This window comes from Dreissena polymorpha, chromosome 2 (assembly GCF_020536995.1).
Source record: "Dreissena polymorpha isolate Duluth1 chromosome 2, UMN_Dpol_1.0, whole genome shotgun sequence".
Lineage (NCBI taxonomy): Eukaryota > Metazoa > Mollusca > Bivalvia > Myida > Dreissenidae > Dreissena > Dreissena polymorpha.
The window spans coordinates 59,099,329-59,124,198 of NC_068356.1; the positions used below are offsets into that span (position 1 = coordinate 59,099,329).

Here is a 24,870-nt window from a genome sequence, read left to right on the forward strand (position 1 = left end):
GTTTCTTAAATACTATTCCAGTGACACGTGGAAAGACTTGCGATTCTGATTAGTCGGTTCTTCGAACGAACTCTCTTAATTTGGAAACCACGTGATATTATATTTGCATATACTTAACATCTGTAAACTGACCCTATCCTGGTGCTTCCGTCTTTCTATGACTAAGAAATGTTTTTATACCGAAATACGTTTACCTGCACTCCACCGAGGTTATCTACCTGTTGCGTGTTAAGAAATTTCCACATAAATTGAATCGAAAACAATTGATTTTAAACTAGCGGTGTTTTCGTTTTACCAAAACAAGGAAGAAATTATTTAACGGATAATCTTCAATAAAATTAATTCCTTTATTGCAGAAATCAATTTTGATTAAACGTTGATTGATTCATTCATACATTGATCTTTCATGATACCAACACATGTACTATTTACATAGGTTTTAAGCATTTTGTTTTACGTTTATACACGAAATATGTATGAAACTTACTGTTCATTTGATCTATGTATACTACCCACGCCTTTTAAATATAAACAGTACTAGCATTTAATTATAAATGTTGTTTACATTTAAAGTGACTATAAGTTTAATTCTAATGACTGTTGCCCTTAATATCTGAACAAGATTAAATCATTCTATTGAAACTGTGTATATCTACAGATTCTATACGATTTAATAACAAAAAATAAAAACATGAATTTTGTTTGTATTACAGTTTAATGGAAAAACAAGCTATGGCTGCAAAAAAAAACAACAGACAGGTAATCAAACGCACAAATCATTAACAAAGTAGCATGTATTGTTCCGAATGAGACAAAGTTAAAAATACATTAAGCATTATTTTACGTTTGGAATGAAATATTAAGTTGGTTTCCATACATACGCTTGCATATTTCCAGTAAAGAGTACTAGAGGTAAATAAATCTTGTTTTACCTCGAGGACTAAACGAGATATTTATTTAATTAACAACTGTTATTGAAATGAAATATTGTATGGTTATTTTTTATTGAAAGGAAACAGTTTTCAACATTAACGAGATATATTAAACTAAAGCTCAATCCTAAAAATAACATGTTTTTCGTTTTAAAGGTCAATGGATCGTGTATTGATAATATCGAGTTTGCTAGACAATACATGTCTTTGTCCCAGCTTAGTCACGGAAATGTATCAATCATTAGTATATAACTGATAAACTTCAAATACGAGCTAAACAGACGTTTCTAACAAAATATACAGCTATCAGTGTAAGCATATTTCGGTTTAGTGTTAGTTTTTAAACTGTTAAAGGATATACTTGTTCAGTAATATAATATGCCTTTATAATACAAAATTTGTGAAGTTTAATATCCTCCATTTGGGGAAGATGACTCTGTTCACTTTCAATGTATTACATGTAATCGAATTATTTAATTATTTTACAACGTCGGTTTTTTAAAGTTTGTTTTAACAGTACATTATCAAGTATAGCATGCATATATGATAATGATATGGACAAAAATTCGATTCATAATTAATTCTACAGTCAAATTTAATAATGATAAGCTGTTGGTATTTATCAAAGGAGGCAATTTTTGTTGGACAATTATAATATTATTAACTTTTTACAGCATTTCAGCTCTGAGCCATTTGCTTCAAACCACAGTGGTCCTGAAAGTCAGTTAAGCGATGCAGTCGCTAGCTCAACTAAACCCAGAAAACCCACAAAAATGCCTAAATTAAACATATTTGGACTATTTGGAGCTAATTGGAAAAATGCAGTACGATTTTATGAAGAAACTCAATTAAAAATAACAGCTGATTCCGGCTGTTTATCAACACTCACGAGAGCTATTGGATCAAATGAAATCATAGGACTTGTGTGGGCTTTTAAAGTGCCGCTTTCTTCAAAGCAACGCAGCCAACTTATGCTTTACCACATGTTTGTTGTATTTGAGACAAACAAATGGTGGTGGACCATAGAAAAACACTCTGATGTTATAACAATTCAGCGCAGCCGTATAGCGACGAACGTCAAAGAAGTTTGCAAACAAAAAAGTCGCATTAAAGGCCATCGTCGTATGTTTAGAGGTCGTGGCACTTGTAGCGTAAATGAACTTCTTGACTGGTTGCATGGCCAGCTTAACAAAAAGTACAATTTTATGAGACGCAATTGTCAACATTTTGCAACCGATGTTTTCATGAAATTAACGGATACATGGGTAATGTATGGGCTTTATTAATTAACAACATTTCTGCATGGATTTTTTCTTCATACAGTGGAGTCATAAACTATTTGAATATTTTTATATCTTAATATATTCTATATAAAACAGTATTTATACCCATTGTTTTGTAGAATCGTATTATCTTCATCGGGGCTAATTTATTGTTACACCAAAATGTCAAACTTTTAGTTTGGGTATTTTGGGAAAGTAACTAATGTTCGTCACCTGTGTAGCCAATACTTATATTTTCGGGATCGATATATAGAGAATATATGGCATATGACTTTTGAAGTTCATTTGGTGTTAGACCCGTCTTATATGGCGTACGAAAAGGTGATGCTTACCGAAGTATTTCAGGTCCTTTTAGAAGCATGTTGTTTGCACTATTTGCGTATGATTGAACATTGCAGAGCAGCATTATAATTTCAAACATGAGCGTAATAAAATTGTGCTATCGGTCAGGGATAATTTTGGAAGTGGGCCGTGTCAATTAGTGGTATCGGTCATGGGTGCTACATGTATAACCCTTAAAATATGTGGTCAGTGCCTATAATGTAATTTTGTACTAGTGTCATAATACATTATATTCTCGGGTAACCTTATTTGACACTGTCCGAGGGTTTTCTCAGAAAGTAAAGATACACAGATGGAAATACATGCATGTTATCCTATGTTATCTATTTTTTTAATTTAATTGTGTATAAATTAAAAAATACGGGTCTCTGGCGTGGGGATTTGAAGGACTTATATCAGCTTCGGAACAATTACAGAGATCATATGCAAAGACTGTTTGTTGAACTAATATTCCTCTTGACTTTCTCATTTAGCATAAAGCCATTAAACACATGATGTATGCCTAAATCAATTCACGGCCGTTATAAACAGCCTTAAATTGGAATTTACAATAAGTAACCACGCATTTATAATATTTAACATGTTGAAAATCTTAGGTTTGCCAACACTGTTTTCAATAAATTATCAAGTAGGTTAAAAACAATTTTGAATTCGAACGGATAAAATGTTTAACAATTTCGAATTCGATGAAATGTTTTCAGACCGCCTACCCTATCAGTTTAAACAGTCAAATGTTTACTATCGGATGAATCTTTTTAAGATTATAGTAACGCATTCGCTTGTTAAAGTTGATGTATACCATACTCTTTGGCAAAGTGATCATTTGTACATGTGTGAATGAGCAAATATTAGTCACGCTTGTACTGATTATTGTCTAAACCCAATTACTTACTGATATTCTCAGAACAGCGACGTCGAATCAAAATTGATTTCTGCAATAAAGGAATTAATTGTATTGAAGAATATCCGTTTAATAATTTCTTTCTTATTTTCGTAGTACGAAAACACCGCTTGTTTGAAATCAATTGTTTTCAATTATTATTATGTAATAATGGACTAGATGTGTTACATATCTTGGCTTTATACCTCTGATGATGAGAGAAGCACCAGACGTATTTCAAATATTTATTATGACATTTAACACAAATTTTCATCAGACTCATTTGACACCTGTTAAATCGGCGGACTGACTGTTGTGATATAATTGTTTTCAATGTTTTTCCAAAATTACTTCTGCAAATGTGTGTCAGTATGTCGCCCGCATAAATCACACGACTTACTTATCATTTAAGTTCATACGAGGATGTTAAATGTAAAATTTATAAACTGTCAGTAACTCATGCTAGATTAAATGTTATAAGTAGGTTGCTAAAATGAGAGATAAACATTTGTACACAATAATACAACAAAACACACACAACAAAGAACTAGGGTCACCTCAGAATGATCGATTAAAACTATGTTGTAATCCAGTTTTAGTGAGCTCTGAACCTCACACTTGACCCAGAATAATTCATTTAAGATTTAAGTTTAAATACAAGTTTTTCTAAAAGCATCACAATTCAGATTAAATGGCGATAACAGAAAATATGCTCCAATTTAAAAAAAACATTTAACTGATAAATGTGCAGATAAAAGAACAAAAACCATAACTATCTGAAACACGGAGAAATTAAACTTAATACATACACTAAGGAAAAACCGCAATGAGCTTCAAAATGGCAAAATTATGTTTGTTTATTTCAATTAAAAGACACAATTAATATTACAAGTAAATTGCTTTAAATTAATAACATTTTATAAAGAATTACCGCACTGTTATTTAATATTACGTTTTGTCTTATTTCTAACTTCCCTTTTCATTTAACAAATCTTTAAATTCATGTTGAAATGTTAACCTTTGCTTGATAAAATGTCATTATCAAGAATAAGATTGCTGTCTGCATTGTATTTTTTATTTATTGAGTTCAAATGTGAAAATATAGTTAATCCGTCTCAAGATGTTGGCTTGTTCGATGTTTAACTTTACCATACAATGACATGTGAAAATAATAAAAGTAACCTACCAGTAGTGCTCACCTATACGGGCTAGAGTCTGTATAATTACGATTTTGACACAGTAGTAAGAATCGATATAAATCTGTAAAAGATGCTTGATGGATTGGAATCAGTAAATGCAGTTCTGAGACATCGGGAATATGTTAGTTAAAATTCTAGTGTTTATTTGCGTTAATATGTTGCTGATAAAGTCTCCACACTATTCGAGGATTACTTTGAGTGAAACATTAAGTTGGTGTATTATTTAGGTGACCAGTTGATATAAGTTTCATCATAAGATATAAAGAGTATATTGAGAAGTGTGCTTATAATATTTGTTAGTTTGTATTGTTATGAAACGTCAAATTAAATTGCGAAGTATTAAATACTTTAGAACAAATAATGCAAGTCTCTTGAAACTTTGTAAATTTCTTTTTAATACAATTATAATTTAAAGTTTTAGAACTGTAATGAACTTTCACTTGTTTCGAAATCGCTGTCGCTACATATGTTTTTCGAGAATCTTTAAATCTCCAGAAAATGCGTTCAATATCAAAGAATTATTGAGGTCTTTTATAATGTACTCAAATCATCTGTGGTCTAGAGGTAGTGCGCTGGTTATTACATCATTAAGGCCCTTGGTTGATTCCCGCCGCAGGAATAGCATTTTATTGAATATTTTGTGTTGCGATTATTATAAGATTTGATTATTCCAAAATTTATTATAAAGAAACGAAAATACATTTTAAGAAAATTAATAACAGTTCGAAAAAGACCATTTATTTCCATAGTGAAGCTATCCAAGTCTTAAATATAGTTGAATATGTATTTTGATTTCCACTATTAAGGTAAGTAGTTCTAACCTGTTCTGCGTAGGTGCCAATTACGTGTTTTATTCGTTACGCTTTGAGTTGACTATGAACTAATCACCATGTTTACATCAATATTCAAACATATGTTTGCTAAATTGAACTATTGTATATGGAAAATAGGTAATATTTATAAAACATTCTTAGGTGATCAATGGGCACTGAGTAAACTAAAGTATTTCGGGCCTGATTGGTTTGATCGCAAATGCCATTCTACAGGTCAATCTTACAGCTCACGATAGTTCAATATGAATAACGACATGTTTCGAAATTTCATGCAACATCCTAATTCTCAAAGGTAACATTATCATGTGTGGCAATCGTGATTGCTCTTGCTAGTGTAGCTAGAACTTAAAATGCGTTCATTCAAAAATGAATATCAAATTTTTTATATTTATAATGATTTTATTCCTTCTGCCCTCTTTTCCAATGATTTAAACAACAGACTCATGACTTGAAAATGTTTTTGCTTTCTGATCTTCCGAGTGGAGAAACCAATACATGTTTCTTAAATTTTTGTTATTTCACCTTTTAAAGATATATACCAAATAACTATTGCTTGATCTATATTAATGTTTATTTGAGAGAAATGTGTAAACAAATGGTTCAGAAATGGGAAAATATATTGAAAATTCGAAACTTGGATTGTGTGAAAATCTGTAATTGTTCGGTTTTTTATCTTAAACTTTGAGTTTCGACACCAATTACATTGTAAATGAAAAATATCGAATAACAGAAAATCCAAGCTCCGTATTATAGTTACTTGCTTTATAAGACCTTATTGCTTTTACAGTTTTCTGAAGACAATTTAATGAATTATTTTGTTGAACAGCGTTGTAATACAAATTTAGACCACGATGTTCGTCGTGTTTTACGCTACTAAAAAATGTAAACAATAATACACGCAATGAATTTTTGGTATTGTTCCATTTTCCATAAAGTTAAAAGCTTGTAGCATAGCTTGTTTTATTCGTCGTTGTTACGAAATTAAGTCAATCATGGTTAAATATAAATTGCTCATCAGAGTTAGGAAAGGCGGTAAGTGAAACACCGAGTATAGATGGGCGTCTATAATCGATCCTGCTGAATAACAAATAGACGTGTGGACCAGCTACGGCACATGATCTTGCTAAACTATTGCATTTGTATAATACAATATAACTATGACAACACGCCGCAATTAATACACTTGTGTAATTACATGATTTTTATTGAAATATACACTTGTATCGGTGAAGGTAAATTATGCGACTATCTTTCGGTAAATGTGTAAATGCATGTAGATAATTCACATACATTGGTATATACAATGGTCTTGATACGTGATCTCTATAATTTAGCCACAATAACTTGCATAATGATGTAAAAATATATATCCAACGGTATGTTCATATGTTGATCAAGAGCTGAATTGATGCGATAGGCTTACTGTATATACCCATGTGGAACGTGCACTAATTAAGTAATCCATTAATTATTGAATCAAACACACAAATAAACAATGATTGAATTACGGAATACAACAAATATTCCATTAATTAATCATCGACCGTCCTGCTCCTCTGATCGTACTGGCAATGTACCTGTTTCTTATTTTATGTGACGTCTGTAATCATGCATTTCGTTAAATTTTTTTATCTTTTTTTTGCTTTCAAATCCATGTATATCTTTAAAGACAACGTTTTTTATTTTTTATATTTATTCAGCGAGGTTAAATATGTTATGCCCACACGTCATCATGTTGTTTTTAGCGGGGATCGACGGAAATCAAAGAGTTTTTTGCAATACTCGTTAATCGAAGTGAGGAAACTTTAGACTCCATTTCATCGTTCTCTTCAAAATCCGGCAGCGAATTTCAGTCCACAACCTACGCCGACCTTCGAACCGGAACAGGTAACAGACAAATATCATCATAAACATTTATTACTTTAACAACTGAATACTGAAAACATAAATTATAGACACGCGTTAAAGCTATTGCATGGCGTGCAAAAATGTGCAGTTTTATGAAGGGACAACGCCTTCCTAAGCATTACTATCTCACAAACAACTTAAATATATATTTAGATTGTCATAATTTAAGAAGATATGTTGCTTGCATAATCAATGTATGTGTAATTGCCTATTTTCAACGATATTTAAGTCATATGCATATGTTGAAACTATCGAAGCGTTACAAACTTTAAAAAGTTATCCATGTAAGTTAAGGATTATTTTAAACCAAAGAGGAATTGTGTGTGATTCCTAGTAATGTTACCTTTGCTGGTATATACATTATTTATGTTATAACTGACGTATTGATCAACATTGAGACAAATGCATTTTTCCTATCTGTGGGTAGGATGCATAGACACATTTTTGATAACTATTTTTGTTGACATTGCAAAAATGCTTCAACCAAACAGAACCAATTAGAATACCATGAACATCATGCCTGAAAAAAAAAATATTGAAATTTTACAAATAATTACACAATAATGTGCTAGTGGAATTAAAGAAATCATTTTAAAACAAATATTGCTCATTTTGAAAAACAGTATGCCTTTTTATTATTTCCTAGTTGCATACATTTACACATACTACACATTAAATATTTTATGAGGTTATATAGCGTAACATGTTACTACTCATAAGATACGTGTTATATTATTAAATAGTAAACATCTTACTGTAGTTTGAATCAGTCTCAACTGTGCAGATCCATTATAAAGAACTTATTCATTTAGACAATGAGAATTGCGGCAAAAAACTGCTTGTTTCATAGGCTTACATATTTTTTATTATTTTCTCTTTTGATTGAGTACTGTGTTGAAACATGTCGCAATCGGTGTTCGGCCAGTTTTTTTTTCTTTTTCGTTGTTTATATAAAATAAAATGCATACAATCCTGAATTAGGTACGTATATATGAGGAATTACACATTAAAAATAAAAGTTTTTATACTGCTGTAATAATTTGATATGGAAAAAGTGTACACTTACAGCCTATGCTGATGGTAAAAGTATCGAGCTTATTTGAACTAAGATCTAGTTATTGTTCACATTCGTATATAGATCTTAGGTCTTTCCGCAATATTTCGATATTTTTGTTGTATGTTGTGATTTTTTTTTGTTATGGTTTGCTTTTGTTCTTAGAAGCAATTTCGAATAAATGCATACTGTCGAATTACATTATAAACAGAAAACATAAGAAGTTTTCAATTGACACTTGCATGCTAATTAAACTCAATTTCAAAACTGAAATATCGTCTATGCTTGATATATTTATAAGAAACGATATTGAGTATAGGCTCAAACAACTGAGTTAGAATCGTGTGCATTTCATGTATGAAACGTGTGGAAAATTAAGTTTAATACCAATACTTTATATTAATGGTAACGACGTTTATGCATACACTTAACGTTATTGTCCAGACTGTTTAAACACCATTGAAATAACGAAATATCCAATTGAAGTCTTATAATAACCGCACAAAGACTATATCAGCTAGAATTATAATACAATCAGGCGACCTCGAACTTCTAAACGGTGGCACACGAATCATGTTTTCAGTTCTATTGACGTGTGCGAAAAACTATGACGTTATTGGCGCGAAATTAACATGCGCGCAAATCAATGACGTCATTTGTTTATTAACAATTAGTACGTTTATGAACAGTTACATTTTAAATTGCATAAATTACATTGATTTTCATTTTGCAGGCTTTCATCCGGAAGCTTCAAGTACCCCGGTCCCAAACGACGAAGATACTCATGATACTCATGATGAGCATGATGATATGGGGTTACTAAACCTCAACGAAATAGTGCGGTAATTGTTTATTTTCTTATTTGATCCGCACTGTAAGAAGTTTATCTTCCAATCACATCAATTTAAGAATTCTCAATCTCAAATCAAGAAATCTGATATCAATTATCTTCAATAGCAATTAACTTTTGATTCTAACTTTTAATATGGTCTATTGTCGATAAGACTGCAAACTGTTTCAATTATTTCCGTTTTACTTTTATATATTGAAAAATAAAAAAATCAGTTACATCTATTAAGCTACCAAACAGTATATGTCAAATTATTATTGTTTTTCACATAACCTTTTTAATCTTTAAATAAATATATAATTAATATAAAAAAATATTTATAGGGAAATTTCAGAGGAAAGCGAGACACCCGGTTTAGATGGAATAGACGTAGCTTTGACGAGTATGTTTGCATTTCTTTTATATATATATATATTTATATATTTATATTTTTATATTATATTTATCTATTTATGTATATATATATATATATATATATATATATATATATATATATATATATATATATATATATATATATATATATATATATATATATATTTATATTGTTATCTATCTGTGTATTACTTCATCTATCTATGTATCTGTAAAAGTATATGCCTATGTATTTATATATCCGTGTATTAATTTATATATGTAAACATGTATATATTTATATTTATTTATCAATGTGTCTGTATATCTCTTCGTCTGTGCGACCGTCAATCGGTCTGTCCGTTTGTATGTCTGTCTGCCGCCCGCAATTGAGAAAATGATTGATAACAAATTTACAGTACGATATCCACCAGTCTTTTAAATGTCTAGTACCGGTATGTTATTTGGCGTACAATTTTTGGCACATACCGTTTAAATATTCAAGTTGTAACATAGTTGACGGAGAACACAATGACATGATAAACTTAAACACAGTCCAATTCTGATTTCCTTATGTTTTATTTCTGCTTCTTAAACTGAACACAGCGTTTTCCAATGTGAGTACAATATATAAGATAAAAGCGGAGACCCCCAACGGTTCCGCCCGCGAAAGCAAGCAATTATGCGCCTTCTATGTTCGGCTGCGCGCCTAAGGCTGGCTATTTACTAAAACGAAATGCATACATCAAACGGTAAAACTGAAATATCTTCTATGCTTGATATATTTATAAGAAGTGATGTTCAGCATAGGCCCAAACAACTGAGTTGGAATCGTCTGCATTTCATGTATGGAATATGTGGACAATTAAGTTTAATATCAATACTTAATATTAATGGTAACGACGTTTATGCATAAACTTAACGTTATTTTCCAGACTGTTTATACAATATTGAAATGAAGAAATATACTACTCAAGTCTTATAATAACAGCACAAAGACTATATAAGCTAGAATTTTAATACAATCAGGCAACCCCAAACTTCTACACGTTGGCATACGAATCACGTTTTCAGTTCTATTGACGTGTGCGAAAAACTATGACGTTATTGGCGCGCAATTAAGATGCGCGAAAATCATTTACGTCATTTGTTTATTAACAATAAGTACGTTTCTGAACAGTATCGTTTTAAATTTCATAATTTAAATTGATTTTCATTTGCAGGTCTTTATCTGGAAGATGCAAGTACACCGGTCCCAAACGACGAACATGATACTCACGATGAGCATGATGATATGGGGTTACTGAACCTCAACGAAATAGTGCAGTAAGTGTTTATTTCCTATTTGATCCGCACTGTAAGAAGTATATCTTTCAATAACATCAATTTAAGAAATCTCAATCTTAAATACAGACATCTGATATAAATTGTTTTCAATAGCAATTAACTTCTGATTCTAACGTTTAGCACGGTCTATTGTCGATAAGACTGCAAAATGTTTCAATTATTTCCGTTTTACTTTTTACTTTTACACATTGAAACATAACCAAATCAATGACATCTATTAATCTACCAAACAGTATATGTCAAGTTTTTATTGTTTTTCCACATAATCGTTTTAGCTGTTTAAATAAATATATAATTGCAAAAAAAATATTTATAGAGAAACTGCCGTGGAAAGCGAGACAGTCGGTTTAGACAGACTAGACGTAACTATGACGAGTATGTTTGCATTTGGTATATATTTCATATATATCTTGTTATCTATCTGTGTATCACTTCATCTATCTATGTATCTGCAAAAGTATATGCCTATGTATTTATGTATCCGTGTATTTATTTATATATGTAAGCATATCTATGTTTCTATTTATTTTAAATGTGTCTGTTTGTCTATCGGTCTGTCTGTCTCTTCGTCTGTGCGACCGTCCATCGGTCTGTCCGTTCGTATGTCTGTCTACCGCCCGCAATTGAGAACATAATTGATAAAAAAAAATTAAGAGTACGATATCCACTAGTCTTTTAAATAGTAAGTACTGGTATGTTATTTGGCGTTTATTTTGTTAACACATGCCGTTTAAATATTCAATTTGTAATAAAGTTGACGGAGAACACAATGACACGCTAAACGTAAACAAAGTCCAATTCTGATTTCTTTACTTTTTATTTCTGCTTTTTAAATTCAACACAACGTTTCCAATGTTAGTACAATATTCAAGATAAAAGCGAAGACCCACAACGGGTCCTGCCCGCGACAACAAGCAATTATGCGCCTTCTATGTTCGGCTGTGCGCCTATGACTTGCGATTTACTAACACGAAATGCATATATCAAACAGTAAATCTAAAATATCGTCTATGCTTGATATATTTTTAAGAAACGATATTAAACATAGGCCCAAACAACTGAGTTGGGATCGTCTGCATTTCATCTATGAAATATGTGGAAAATTAAGTTTAATACCAATACTTAATATTAATGGTAACGACGTTTATGCGTAAACGTAACGTTATTGTCCAGACTGTTTATACACCATTGTCATAAAGAAATATACTATTGAAATCTTATTATAACAGCACAGAGACTTTATAAGCTAGAATTGTAATAATATCAGGCAACTCCAAACTTCTACACGTTGGCATACGAATCACGTTTTCAGTTCTATTGATGTGTGCGAAAAACTATGACGTTATTGGCGCGAAATTAACATGCGCGCAAATCAATGACGTCATTTGTTTATTAATAATATGTACGTTTATAAACAGTAACCTTTTATCTATGTATTGGATCTCCAGAGGGAGGAAATTATTAAAACTTCACACATTTACTCTTTTATTAAATATTTCGGCCAAAGGCCTTCTTCAGTAAACGATTATTAAGACGACTTTACATAGCGTTTTCTTCTGTCGATAAATAAATAAATAAATAAATAAGTTGTTTGTGAGATAGTAATAATATAAACGCTATGTAAAGTTGTCTTAATAATCGTTTACTGAAGAAGGCCTTTGGCCGAAATATTTAATAAAAGAGTAAATGTGTGAAGTTTTAGTAACATTTTAAATTGCATGCGTTAAATTGATTTTCATTTGCAGGTTTTTATCTGGAAGATGCAAGTACACCGGTCCCAAACGACGAACATGATACTCATGATGAGCGTGTGTTGGGGTCACTGAACCTCATCGAAATTGAGCAGTAATTGTTTATTTTCTATTTGATCCGCACTGTAAGAAGTATATCTTTCAATCCCATCATTTTAAGAATTCTCAGTTCCCTATCCGCTAGACAACATGTTTCTAATTCTTTAGGGTTCGTTATCTTTTCCTGACTTGGTCTTGCATAAAAAAATCAAATGTGCAACATAACCATGTAAAATATCAACATCAAGTGCGTGCAATTCTCTGACCTCGCCTTTTAATTTCAGGAATCGTTTAAATCTGTCAACATCGTTTTTTTATGTTGCTTTATTTCTTGCTCTTAAATACGCATTTTAATAGTGCTAATGTCCATGTCCTTAAAGTCTTCATTGAGTTAAGGAATTGGAATGATTAAGATCTTGATTAGAAGTGACATCATCAAGTGTGTCGTCAAGAACCCCTGGGGCTATCCGTACAATTAAATAAATTCTGTGAATGATACGTCTTGAACAATTTGACCTGACCTTTGGGATTCTCTCTTTCCGCTGTCTTCATCCCGTTTTTCCCGTTTGCTGCTTCGTTTGTAGATTTAAATGAGTCGTCTTCCATTTCATTAGATTATCCTATAAAATGTTAAATGTTATATTATCAATATTACCTGACATTTTTTTGTCTTTTAAGACTTATTTTATTTTTCTGTATTTAATCATTTAATCAGTTTCACTTGTTAAATGTTTAATTGAAGCAGACGACAGAACTTCAGTGTGTAATAGTGATTTTTATTTATTTATTTATTTATGTCAATGAAACAAATTTGATAAAATAACAACAACATCAACATTTTCCTTTCTTTTTCATTTGGTCAATACAAATCTCATTAAATATTAACTGCTCACATCGTGTACACTACGTTTGACCTTTAACTAGAGGTGAAAAGCCGAAAAAAGTAGTCCCTATGTACATGTGCTAGCCGTTGGATAATGGCAGGGTGTGAAATAAACCAAATCTGTATATAACAAGTCGTAATTTGTTATATTAAATCATCTAGCTTTACGATTAGAGCTTTTATCTTTTGTAAGATATGATACATTTCTCTTTTCCGGAGATATGTGAGATGTTTGTTTGTGTTTAAGAATATGTATTGGGTCAACCTTTTTTAATATTTGTATTGCAATTAAATAATTATATCGTGCTAAGATATATGCATGAATGTGCGCATGTACTTTGTAGTTTTATATACAAGTATGAATCAATGTTTTGATAAATAAACCATAAATATTTGTGTCAATTATCACTTTGACCCCGAAACAATTGCTAGAAAAAATGTATTTTAAGTGATCCTAGTAGAGTAGAAGGTAGTTTTAACTTATCAAACAATTACCAAAATTGGACTTCCGGAAAGTGTTGTTTTTCTTAATTTCCTTTTCGGAGTAAAACAAAAGCAATATGAGCAAATCTGTATCCTCGACCACCAACTGTGTTGTGCTATGATGGGATCACTCCACTGCTGCTTTAACAATATCACTGTCTTTACACCCTGTTGACAGAACGACAGGACATCCTATTTTAGTCAAAGCTGTGCTGATTAGAAAAAATATGCCTGCCTTATTTTGTCACGCGGCAAAAAGTTTCCCTTTTTGCATGAGCATTATGTCCTTATTATTGAGGGACATAACTTGTAAACAAATTCTTTTATCAGGCACAGGCTTAATCAGGACACGTATGCTTAGACCCAAATAGAGCAATGTAGTTATAATCTAATAAAGCTTGAACACTATATGCTGTCTGAAAAGGTGGTTTTGTTACGTGTGGTTTTATAGGATTTCTTTGAGATGCTTTGTCAATAAGGCTTATTAGCCTCTTCAGCCAAGTTAAAGGTCTATACTCATGTCAAGTCAAATTACACTGAAGCAATTGTCACTTGGTAGTTCGATGTTTAAAAACATATTGGAAATACCTTACAATAGCACACTTTCTCAATCAGAACGTTTTAGTCAGCAGATATGCACATGTGCTATTTGTGTGTAAGGCCATTTGGACGAAATGTTGAATTTCTATGTTGCGTAAGAGACTAACATAATTAGTTATTATCTTCTTTGGTTCTTTGCCCCTGTGACCTGGGCAAAGACACCGGAATTACCAAATGTGAGTGGATACTTACATGAACATAGTTATAATCATAAGCAGATTTTGGTGACCATCTCGGTGGCCATCTCGAATGTTACCACTTTACGGAAGTCCGATTTTGGTTAACTTTTCATATGTTATAAATGGCCTCCTGCCCTATCAGAATTAGTTAAAATACCTTTTGTAAGGATTTTATGGGGGTTGATAGTGTGTTCTTTTTTCATTTATCGACCCGATAATAAGGATACTTTTCATTTATAGGAAAACTACCGAGGACATTGAGGAGTACTTTTGTAAGTAGACAACATCACTCTGAAAGTATGTTTACATATATTTCTATCAATCAATTAAGTTCATGTTAGTTTAACCGTTTTATTGTAGCTCGATTGCATAGAAAGCCTGAGGCTTAATTGAAACGCTCTCGAGTCCGTTTTCTGGGAGTTGAAACAGTACTTGGTGAACGCTCCCACATTAGGGGTCGAACCGATCGATAGGCGGACAAGTATCCACTACACCACTGCGACCGAAGTTCATGTTCATCTATATATGTATTTTTTTCTATGCATCTAGTTTATGTAGCAAATGCATATGATATGTGTATATATGTAATCATGTATACATACATATATATGTACCTATTTATGTATGGACGTGTATTTTTTATGTCTTTCTGTCCGTCTGTCCATCTGTCCGTTAGAATGACATTTTGTCTGCCTACGTAATGGAGAAATTGATTATATATCAACTGAAGAGTTCTTTTTTTCAAGTACCGGTAATTAATTATGCATACATTTCAAGAAAAATGTATGCAGGTGCAATAATCAACTGGCCGAAGCCCTTAATACATGCAAACAAATTAGGTTTACGGTAATCGGCGCTTATGACTATATAACAACAAACAATTCCACCGGTGATGAAACGATTGGGCAATTATTGATCGAACAGCGTGTATATATACTAAAGCTGTTGAGCCCTCTTTCACATAGCGATATTTACACACACTTAAGTGTCACTCCAGTGTGTGTGATCAACACCAAAGTGCGTAACGCACTATAGTTTTAAACACCGACGTGAGTTATCATGGGAACTAACTTTTGGATCAATCAAACTATGGCAATAAACACCTAAAAGCGTTCGAGGTTTGGAATTAGTTATTATGACAACAACAGTTTGAAAAAAATGGGCAACACTTATTACCTGCTCTTCCATATAATTACTGAATTGTGGTTACCGTAGTTAAATCTTTACTTTGATGTGTTTTTTTTTCATTTTTATTTACTGCATATGTACCTTTTTTGACCAAACATATGTCCGACGCAATATCAAACAATTTCGTTAAACAACGAATGTATTTAATAAGATTGATTAAGAAAGTGGGATTCATAATCGATTTATTTCACAAAATATGTGTTGTACTTTGTCTAACAGTAACATTTACCCGACACTCTCCTCAACGAATTTCAATACAATGTATTCAGATAAGTTTAAAGTTAGTTTCAAATAGAATAATAATGTGTCGGACACACATTATTAAAACGTTAAGTGGTGTTATGTTATATAACCTCTTTTTATTACAACTAGAGTGCAAATTTGAGGCGTTGGTTTGTGAAATCAACGCCTGGGTCGTTCACTTCTAAATGCGGAAATGACATACCTTCAGGTGACGAAGATGAAACCACTGGAGATGTTCAAAGTATTCCTGCTCGTGCAGATGAGCGTACTGAACAAGTAAGTCATTTACAATTATTTTAGGTTAAGTCGTACATTCGATCAAGGATATTTGCAATAGAACCAATGTTTGTTTAAGATTAAATTGGTTTTCAACTATTCCGGAACTATTGCGGAACTTCAGCTTTAGTTAATTTAGATAGCAGAGTTAATTGTACACATTACCAACATAATATTGCTTCATCAATAACCAACCGTAATCTATTTGTGTTTTTAAATGCCCGTTTATTTGTACGAATTGCGGCTATGGCATGAAATTTTAGTACTCATGTTTTGACGACATTGCGCCAGCAAGAGGGATGTTTAAGGTAAAGCAAATCCGAGAAACACCCGTTGTTGTTATCGTCCTTGACGTATGCATAGTATATTTAACTGTAAGTAAAAAACAACATTCCACGAATATTTGGATTATGACTTTGTTTACAAACCCTTTCCTTAACTAAGTTAAACAAGAGTGCCAAAGGCCCTCAGGCGGTCGCATTCCAATAGTAATGGAAACTTCTATAACACCTTATAGACATCACATTTCACAAAAACATGTTTGAACTCAGTCCAGAAATAATTACAACACAACATTGCTAAAATAGTATTGCTATGTAGCCAGATCAGGGTAATTGTCCATTCTCACTGCGGCCATGATTGTTTATGGACTCAAACCATATCTCACTTGTCAAATAAATATTAATACCAAATGTTCAGAGCAAGTGCCACGCAGATTAAGGGAAACAAAAAATAATAAGCTTTGCCTTTAACAGGTGTTAAATTGCCGTAATAAAACGGTTGCTTTTCTGTCTAATATAGTATAGCTTAAATGATTAACACCATGAGGGTAATTAAAACTATTTTGGAAGATTTGTTTCTTAGAATTATTGACATACTTTCAGTTTCTGAAACTTATATGAGCTTGCGTTGCATGTGCGTAAAGTGTCATCTCAGATCAAACTGTGAAGTCTGGTATAATGGGAATCAAAACCTACAAACTACTTTTATAGCCAAAATTTCAACAACACCGAGGAAAAAAGCAGGGTCACAAAACATCATCAAATTCTTGAAAGTAAAGCCAAGAATCAGCTTTATCTCAGAACATTTAGTTTCAGAAATAATGGCTGATTTGAAAATAATCTAATCATACATTTTGTCAAGCTGTCAGATAAGCATGTTTGTTACATCGACCATTTTACAAATTTATTTTTGGTATTTTTGTCTCACGTTGGTCACACATTCTGTTTGTAAGTTTGGCTGGACTGTCTTACTGATTTCTGGATTTCTGGAATTTAATATTACATTTCTTGTTATATTTACTCGGAAGCATTGGAATTACCCTCACAAAATATTTCAAATAAGGCTTGTATGACTTATAAATAATTAGCACTTGGTTTCTTAAAATAATGTTTTTGTTTAGGATTTATACCTGTTTCCGACATTGTCAAGTCCTGGTATCAAAAGAATTAGGTAAATGTTTGGATTCAATAAAAGTCAGACTATGCATAGACTTCCGAAGAACGCCAAAGATAACATACACTTTGTATACCTCAAATCTCATCAAATAAGCACGCTGTAAATTAAAGTCGCAAAACTGTCATAAGACTATTATTCAAATATTAGTATAACAGGTTACCTGTGCTGTCAGACAGTGTGTATGGAGAGTAACGCTTTTTTCTCGGAACAGTACAAACATTATGTCATTGTTTAAAATTAATATAGAGCACCGTGTTCTCAGGAGAGACGAAAAGTCACACAAACAAAATAAAAGGGATCTTTTCATGGTTTTGTAAATTGACAAAATTGAAAAAAGTTGGTTCAGATTCGCAAATTTTCGGTTTAGTTATGATATTTGTGAGGAAACAGTATTACTGAACATTTGCCATGGTCTAATATAGCAATCATATGCATCTTTTGACGATATAAAAAACCTAAAAATTATAAAGCGTTGCAACGCAAAACGATTGAATAATTTGGAGAGTTCTGTTGTTGTCGTTTAAATTTGTGAAACTACGAAGATTACTTATATAACGTATACAATACGCAGTTTATGTATGATTGGCAGGATAGCTCAGTTGGCTAATGCGTTTTTTCTTCAGGATTCCGGGAGTCACTGGTTCGAGTCCTGCTGCAGTCTACTTTTTTTCCTTTTTTAATTTTATTTTTGATTATTTACTGGAGCTTTTAAAATGTAATGTTTACAATTATCATTATAAAGCAATTAATGACAAACTTCAAAACATGCCAAAATCTGTGAAAAGGCCCCTTTAAAACATAAATATGAGTGTACGAATTGTATTTATAAGCCACACAGGTGGTCAAAATTACAACATCGACTGCCAAAAACATATAACTGTATTGATCTGCCAAACACACATGAATACTTACTGTGTTTGAACAACAGATCTGTTAGCCTACAGTGATAAAAAGTTGGATTTTATTACATGTAGATATACCTAAATTAATTAGTATTTTTAAAGTAATATTCATGACATTGAAAATAACACAACCATACATATATATTTTTAATATTTATATCGACTCTGTTGATAAACTGTCATATGCCTATGTTTTCTTAATCACATTTTATTAAAAAACAATAAATACATTTTCGAACAGTTTTAAAGACAGTGGGCAGATATTGTTACTGAATGGGCTGAAAATTCAAAATCAATAAACCAATAAATATTTAACATCATGAAGGTATTAAGAGAGTTCTTTTCACATAAATGGCCTAAATTCAAAATGTAAAATTACAAGAGTATAAAATACTTTCCTATCCCTTTGTGTAGACCTATTTAAACAGTATCAGTATGAATTCATGTAATAAGTTACTATACAATATGTTTAAATGTTACTCTGAAATACCCACATGCCAAACAAAGTGGAATAAATACTTTTCAGATTATTCCATACAATGGAAGGTAGTCCATGAACAAGTGTTTACAAAAACGAATAATACATATATTAAATGGTTACACTCTATGATTATCTACATTATATTTGGAACAAACTCACTCGTTTTTCCAATTCGGCTTGTCGGATAGTAATATATTCACCTTTTGCAAAATGTCAGAAGAATCAATTACCCATTTATTCTGGGATTATAACATTGAACAAATACTTATGAAAGATATCTCTGATAGCTTAAAAAACGCGCATATACAACAAGAAATACATTGCATAATGTTCCTTCCTGGAGATACAAATTAATATGGCAACTGCTTTATTCTTTTCCTTGAAGTTAAAAGTACATTTTCGAATGCAAACGGAAAGTAGTTATTCAATATTTTCAGGGATTTAAGGCTAGCCTAAGACTAGCTTTAAATATTTATGCAAACACAACACGTGAATCGAGTAAAGGACTTTTTTGGTCAGTAATAAGAGTAATATATAATTAATAAATTGCATCAATAACAACCAAAATACTGTATTAAACTCTCATTATATATGAAATGTGCACATTTTGTTTACTTGAACAAATTTCACTATGTTGTTCACATATTGATCATACATTTAAAATTGAATGTTTTGAAAACTGCACTCTTATTGTAAATCCAAACTTTATTATTTATGAACACTAGCAAATGATACATAATTGGGTTTTACTTTTTTTGGAACACCTAAACATAGTGAAATTGTTGTGTTAAATCTAAAACCTTTTTCGTTGAGAAGCTTTTATCATTGTGTTGTACATAAAGAGTATGTAAGTAAAGGAAAACAGGTAAAAGGTTAAAATAATGTATGGTATTAATTCAAATTGTGTAATGAATTTAATAATATAGTAAAAACACATTACACATGGTAGATTGATATAAAATGTGCATGTCTTTATAAATAATGTTTTGTTTTTTTTTAAATATTTTTGGTGAACAAGAGTTGTTTTGAAAACATGTAAACACTTGAAGCAAAATAGACCCTGTTTACTATTGACCTTTGATGTCTGTACTTAAAAATTAGCAGGGAGCACTCTTAATGAAATGTAACTAGCATACTAATTTACAGCTATGTTTAGTGTTACCAATTGCAAACATAAAAGTTGTGATTGAATCTTAAAATGACTATCAAAATCAAATATTTAAAAACGTGGTCATTACCAAAAATATAATTAACTCAATAAATGTTATAATTTTTAATTGTTAACCTTCTTTAAATGAGCAATAATGGTACTGAAAATGTATGACCTTCAATTATAATAACCATCATAATCACCGTAGAGGTAATGGACAATCCGTTGATCAGTGAAAACATAAACAGGATGCCGATGCCGAATTTTGCTTGACTTTATTTCAAACTATATGTTTATGCAGACACCTCTGCATTATGGGAAATTCATGGGTTAACTTTTAAGTCGCACCACACATATTTTAATATCGAAGATTACTGTAAGTTACCACGTATAATAAGTAGTTATAATACACAATTTTGTGTGTCTTAAACATTGATACAACCTATCATGGCTATTAGTTTGCGAAAACAGCATTGTGTAATCGTTGATTTGGGGCCATTGTCCAAACATCAACAAGTTGGTATCAGTAGATATGATCAGGATAGAATTAGTTATTGACAAATTTTGTGCCTGTATGTCATACATGATGAAATTCACACACGCCAAAAGCCAATATTATCAGGATTGTCCCGCAAAATTTCATTTTACCTAGTTATTCATACATATCAATGAAATAATGAAATAGTAGTCGCAAATACCTGATAATACAGACTTAACTCATTTTATTGATTCATAGGACAATTACACACGCAAGCTTCATTGCAGACGTAAATAGCAGTCAAACCAAATACAAATATTTTATTTATTGGCACACTGTAGTAATGTATCCAGCTGTTTGTTGACAAATAATTGAGTCTAATATTTCAAATCCTACATCACAATTATGATAAGATCATTTTTGTCAGTGATTTCTACTGAAACCTCAAATATACGTAAAAAACAAATGTTATGCAAATCTTAAAATACATCATAACAGTGTTTAACTGTAATTTTAGCTACTTGAATCATTAAATTATTTGTGTGTTGTTTGCTGTGGTGCCTAGATAAACAATGGTATCGGACACTACATACCTCAATTATCTTATTTTCTCAAAAATAGGTATATAAGAGAATGTACTAAGCCCGACGATCAAGTAACTGGGGGTCACACACAACTGTGTATATATAAATATTTTTTTTTTCAAAGAAACATCATTTGTTATTTTCAAAACATGCTGAACTGTGTAGTTGTCGATACCGTGTTTAGAGTTTTATTAAACATTATCGACCAAAAATAAAATGTTGGAGATAATAAATATTTTCGCCATAAAACCAAGAATACATTACTAGTATTGAAATTTGCGCATTTGTTCACAATACTTTAATTAAGAGAAACAGAACATAATAAGCTTTTCCTTTAACAGGTATTAAATTGCCGTGTTTAAAAGGTTGATTTACTGTCTATTAATTATAGTATAGCTTAAATGATAAACACCAGGATGGTAATTAAAACTTTTTTGGAAGATCTGTTTCTTTGAATCATAGACATAATTTCAGTTTCTGAAACTAATATGAGCTTGCGTTGCATGTGCGAGACGTGTTATCCCAGATCAAACTGTGAAGTCTGGTATAGTGGGAATCTTAACAAACAAACTACATTTATAACCAAAAATTTCAACAACACCGAGGAAAAAACATCATCAGATTCTTGAAATGAAAGCCGAGAATCAGCTTGATCTCAGAACGTTTGGGGTCATAAATACTGGCTGATTTGAAAATAATCTTTTCATACATTTTGACTAGCTGTCAGATAAGCATGTTTGTTACATCGACCATTTTACAAACTTACTTTTGGTATTTTTGTCTCACGTTGGTCACAAGTTCTGTTTGTAAGTTTGGCTGGACTGTCTTACTGATTTCTGGATTTCTGGAATTTTATATTAAAATTGATGTAACATTGACTCGGAAGCATTGGAAATACCCTCACAAAATATTTCAAATAAGATTTGTATGACTTATAAATAATTCTTATGTAGCACTTGGTTTCTTAAAATAATATGTTCTAGGATTTATACGTGTTTACAACTTTGTCTATTAATGTTATCAAAAGCATTTAGTGAATGTTTGGGTGCAATAAATTGTATACCTCAAATCTCATCAAATAAGCACGCTGTAAATTAAAGTCGAAATATGCCATAAGACTATAATTAAAATATTAGTATAACAGGTTACCTGTACTGTCAGACAGTGTGTATGGAGAATAACGCTATTTCCCGGAACAGTACAAACATTATGTCCTTGTTTAAAAATAATATAGAGCACTGTGTTCTCAGGACAGACGAAAAGTCACACAACCAAAATTAAAACATAAAATGAATGTACAGATTGTATTCATAAGCAAAAAAGGTGGTCAAAATTACAAACATGACTGCCATAAACATAGAACTGTTTTGATCGGCCAAAAATACATGAACACTTACTATATGTTCACTTACAGTGATAAGAAGTTGGATTATATTGCATGTAGATATACCTGTATTAATTCGTATTTTGTAAGTTTATATTTATGACAATTTAAATAACATTACCATAAATATATTTTGTTAATATTTATATCGACTCTATTGATAAACTGTTATATGCCAATGTTTTTCAATCACATTTTATGAATGAACACTTAATACATGTTTGAACATTTTTAAAGACAGTGGGCAGATTTTGTCACTGACGGGCTAAAATTCAAAATGAATAAACCAGTAAAATTTTAACATTATGAAGTTATTAAGAGAGTTCTTTCCACATACATTGCCTCAGTTCAAAATGTAAAATTAGTACATAAAGTACTTTCATATCCCTTTGTGTAGACCTATATTAAAATTATCATTCTAAATTCATGTAATACGTTACTATACAATATGTTTAAATATAACTCTGAAATACCCACATGCCAAACAAAGTGGAATTAATACTGTGCAGAGGATTCCATACAATGGAAAGTAGTTCATGGACAAGTGTTTACAAAAACGAATAATACATATAAAACATGGTTATACTATAGGATAATGCACATAATATTTGGAAAATACTCACTTCTTTTTAAAATGGGCTTGTCGGAATGTAATATATTCACCTTTTGCAAAATGTCAGAAGAATCAATTACCATATATTCTGGGATTGTAACATAGTACGAATTCTTATAAAATATACCCCTGATAGCTTAAACAACGTAAATATACAAATGGTAATACATTGCAAAATGTTCCTTTTTGTAGAAACAAATGAATATGACAACTGTTTTATTCTTTTCATTGAAGTAAAAAGTACATTTTTGAACGCAAAAGGAAAAACGTTATTCAAGATTTTCAGGGATTTAAGGCTAGCCTAAGATAAGCTTTAAATATTTATGCAAACACAACAAGTGATTCGAGTAAAGGACTTTTTGGACAGTTATAAGAGTAATATGTAATTCATAAATTGCATCAATAACAACTAAAAAACTGTCTTTAACTCTCATAAAATGAATTAAATGTGCAAAGTGTGTTTACTTGATCAAATCTTACTATGTTGTTCACATAAAGATCATACTTTTTAAATTGATTGTTTTGAAAACTGCTCTTATTGCGAATCCAAACTTTGTTATTTAACAACACTAGCAAATGATACATAATTGGGGTTTACTTTTTGAACGCGTAAACATAGTTAAATTGTTGTGTTAAATCTAAAACCGTTTCCGTTTGAAGCTTTCAGTATTGTGTTGTACATACAGATGATTTAAGTTAAAACAAGTAAAAGGTTGAATGATGTATGATATTAATTCAAATTGTGTTATGAATTTAATAATATAGTAAAAACACATAACATAATGGTAGATTAATATAAAATGTGCATGTCTTTGTCAATTATGTTGTTGTTTAAAAAAATACTTTTGGTGAACAAGAGTTGTTTGGAAAACATGTAAGCTCCTGTAATTGAAGCAACATCGTCCCTGTTTACTATTGACTTTTGATATCTGTACTTGAAAATCAGCAGGGATCATTCTTAATAAAGTATAACTAGAAAACTAATTTACAGCTACGTTTAGTGTTACCAATTGCAAAAATCTAAGTTGTGATTGAAACTTAAAAATGACTTTCAAACTAAAATATTTAAAAACGTGTTGATTACAAAAAATATAATTAACTCAATCAATGTTATAGTTTTTAATTGTTAACCTTCTTTAAATTAGTAATAATGGTACTGAAAATGTATAACCTTTAATTACCATAACCAACTTAAA

The 24,870-nt window shown here is 31.2% G+C and overlaps 1 protein-coding gene across 1 annotated transcript in view; it reads left to right on the forward strand.

Annotated features, from left to right (window-relative positions):
* The first annotated feature begins 1,915 nt into the window (after window positions 1-1,915).
* Window positions 1,916-24,870, forward strand: part of LOC127867201 (uncharacterized) — a 41,464-nt gene continuing 18,509 nt past the window's right edge. Inside the window, exons 1-9 of the mRNA XM_052408245.1 lie at window positions 1,916-2,197; window positions 7,215-7,356; window positions 9,165-9,273; window positions 9,605-9,663; window positions 10,859-10,961; window positions 11,299-11,357; window positions 12,728-12,827; window positions 15,158-15,189; window positions 16,557-16,624. Coding sequence (XP_052264205.1) covers window positions 1,916-2,197; window positions 7,215-7,356; window positions 9,165-9,273; window positions 9,605-9,663; window positions 10,859-10,961; window positions 11,299-11,357; window positions 12,728-12,827; window positions 15,158-15,189; window positions 16,557-16,624 — 954 coding nt within the window. The remainder of the gene's footprint in view (window positions 2,198-7,214; window positions 7,357-9,164; window positions 9,274-9,604; window positions 9,664-10,858; window positions 10,962-11,298; window positions 11,358-12,727; window positions 12,828-15,157; window positions 15,190-16,556; window positions 16,625-24,870) is intronic.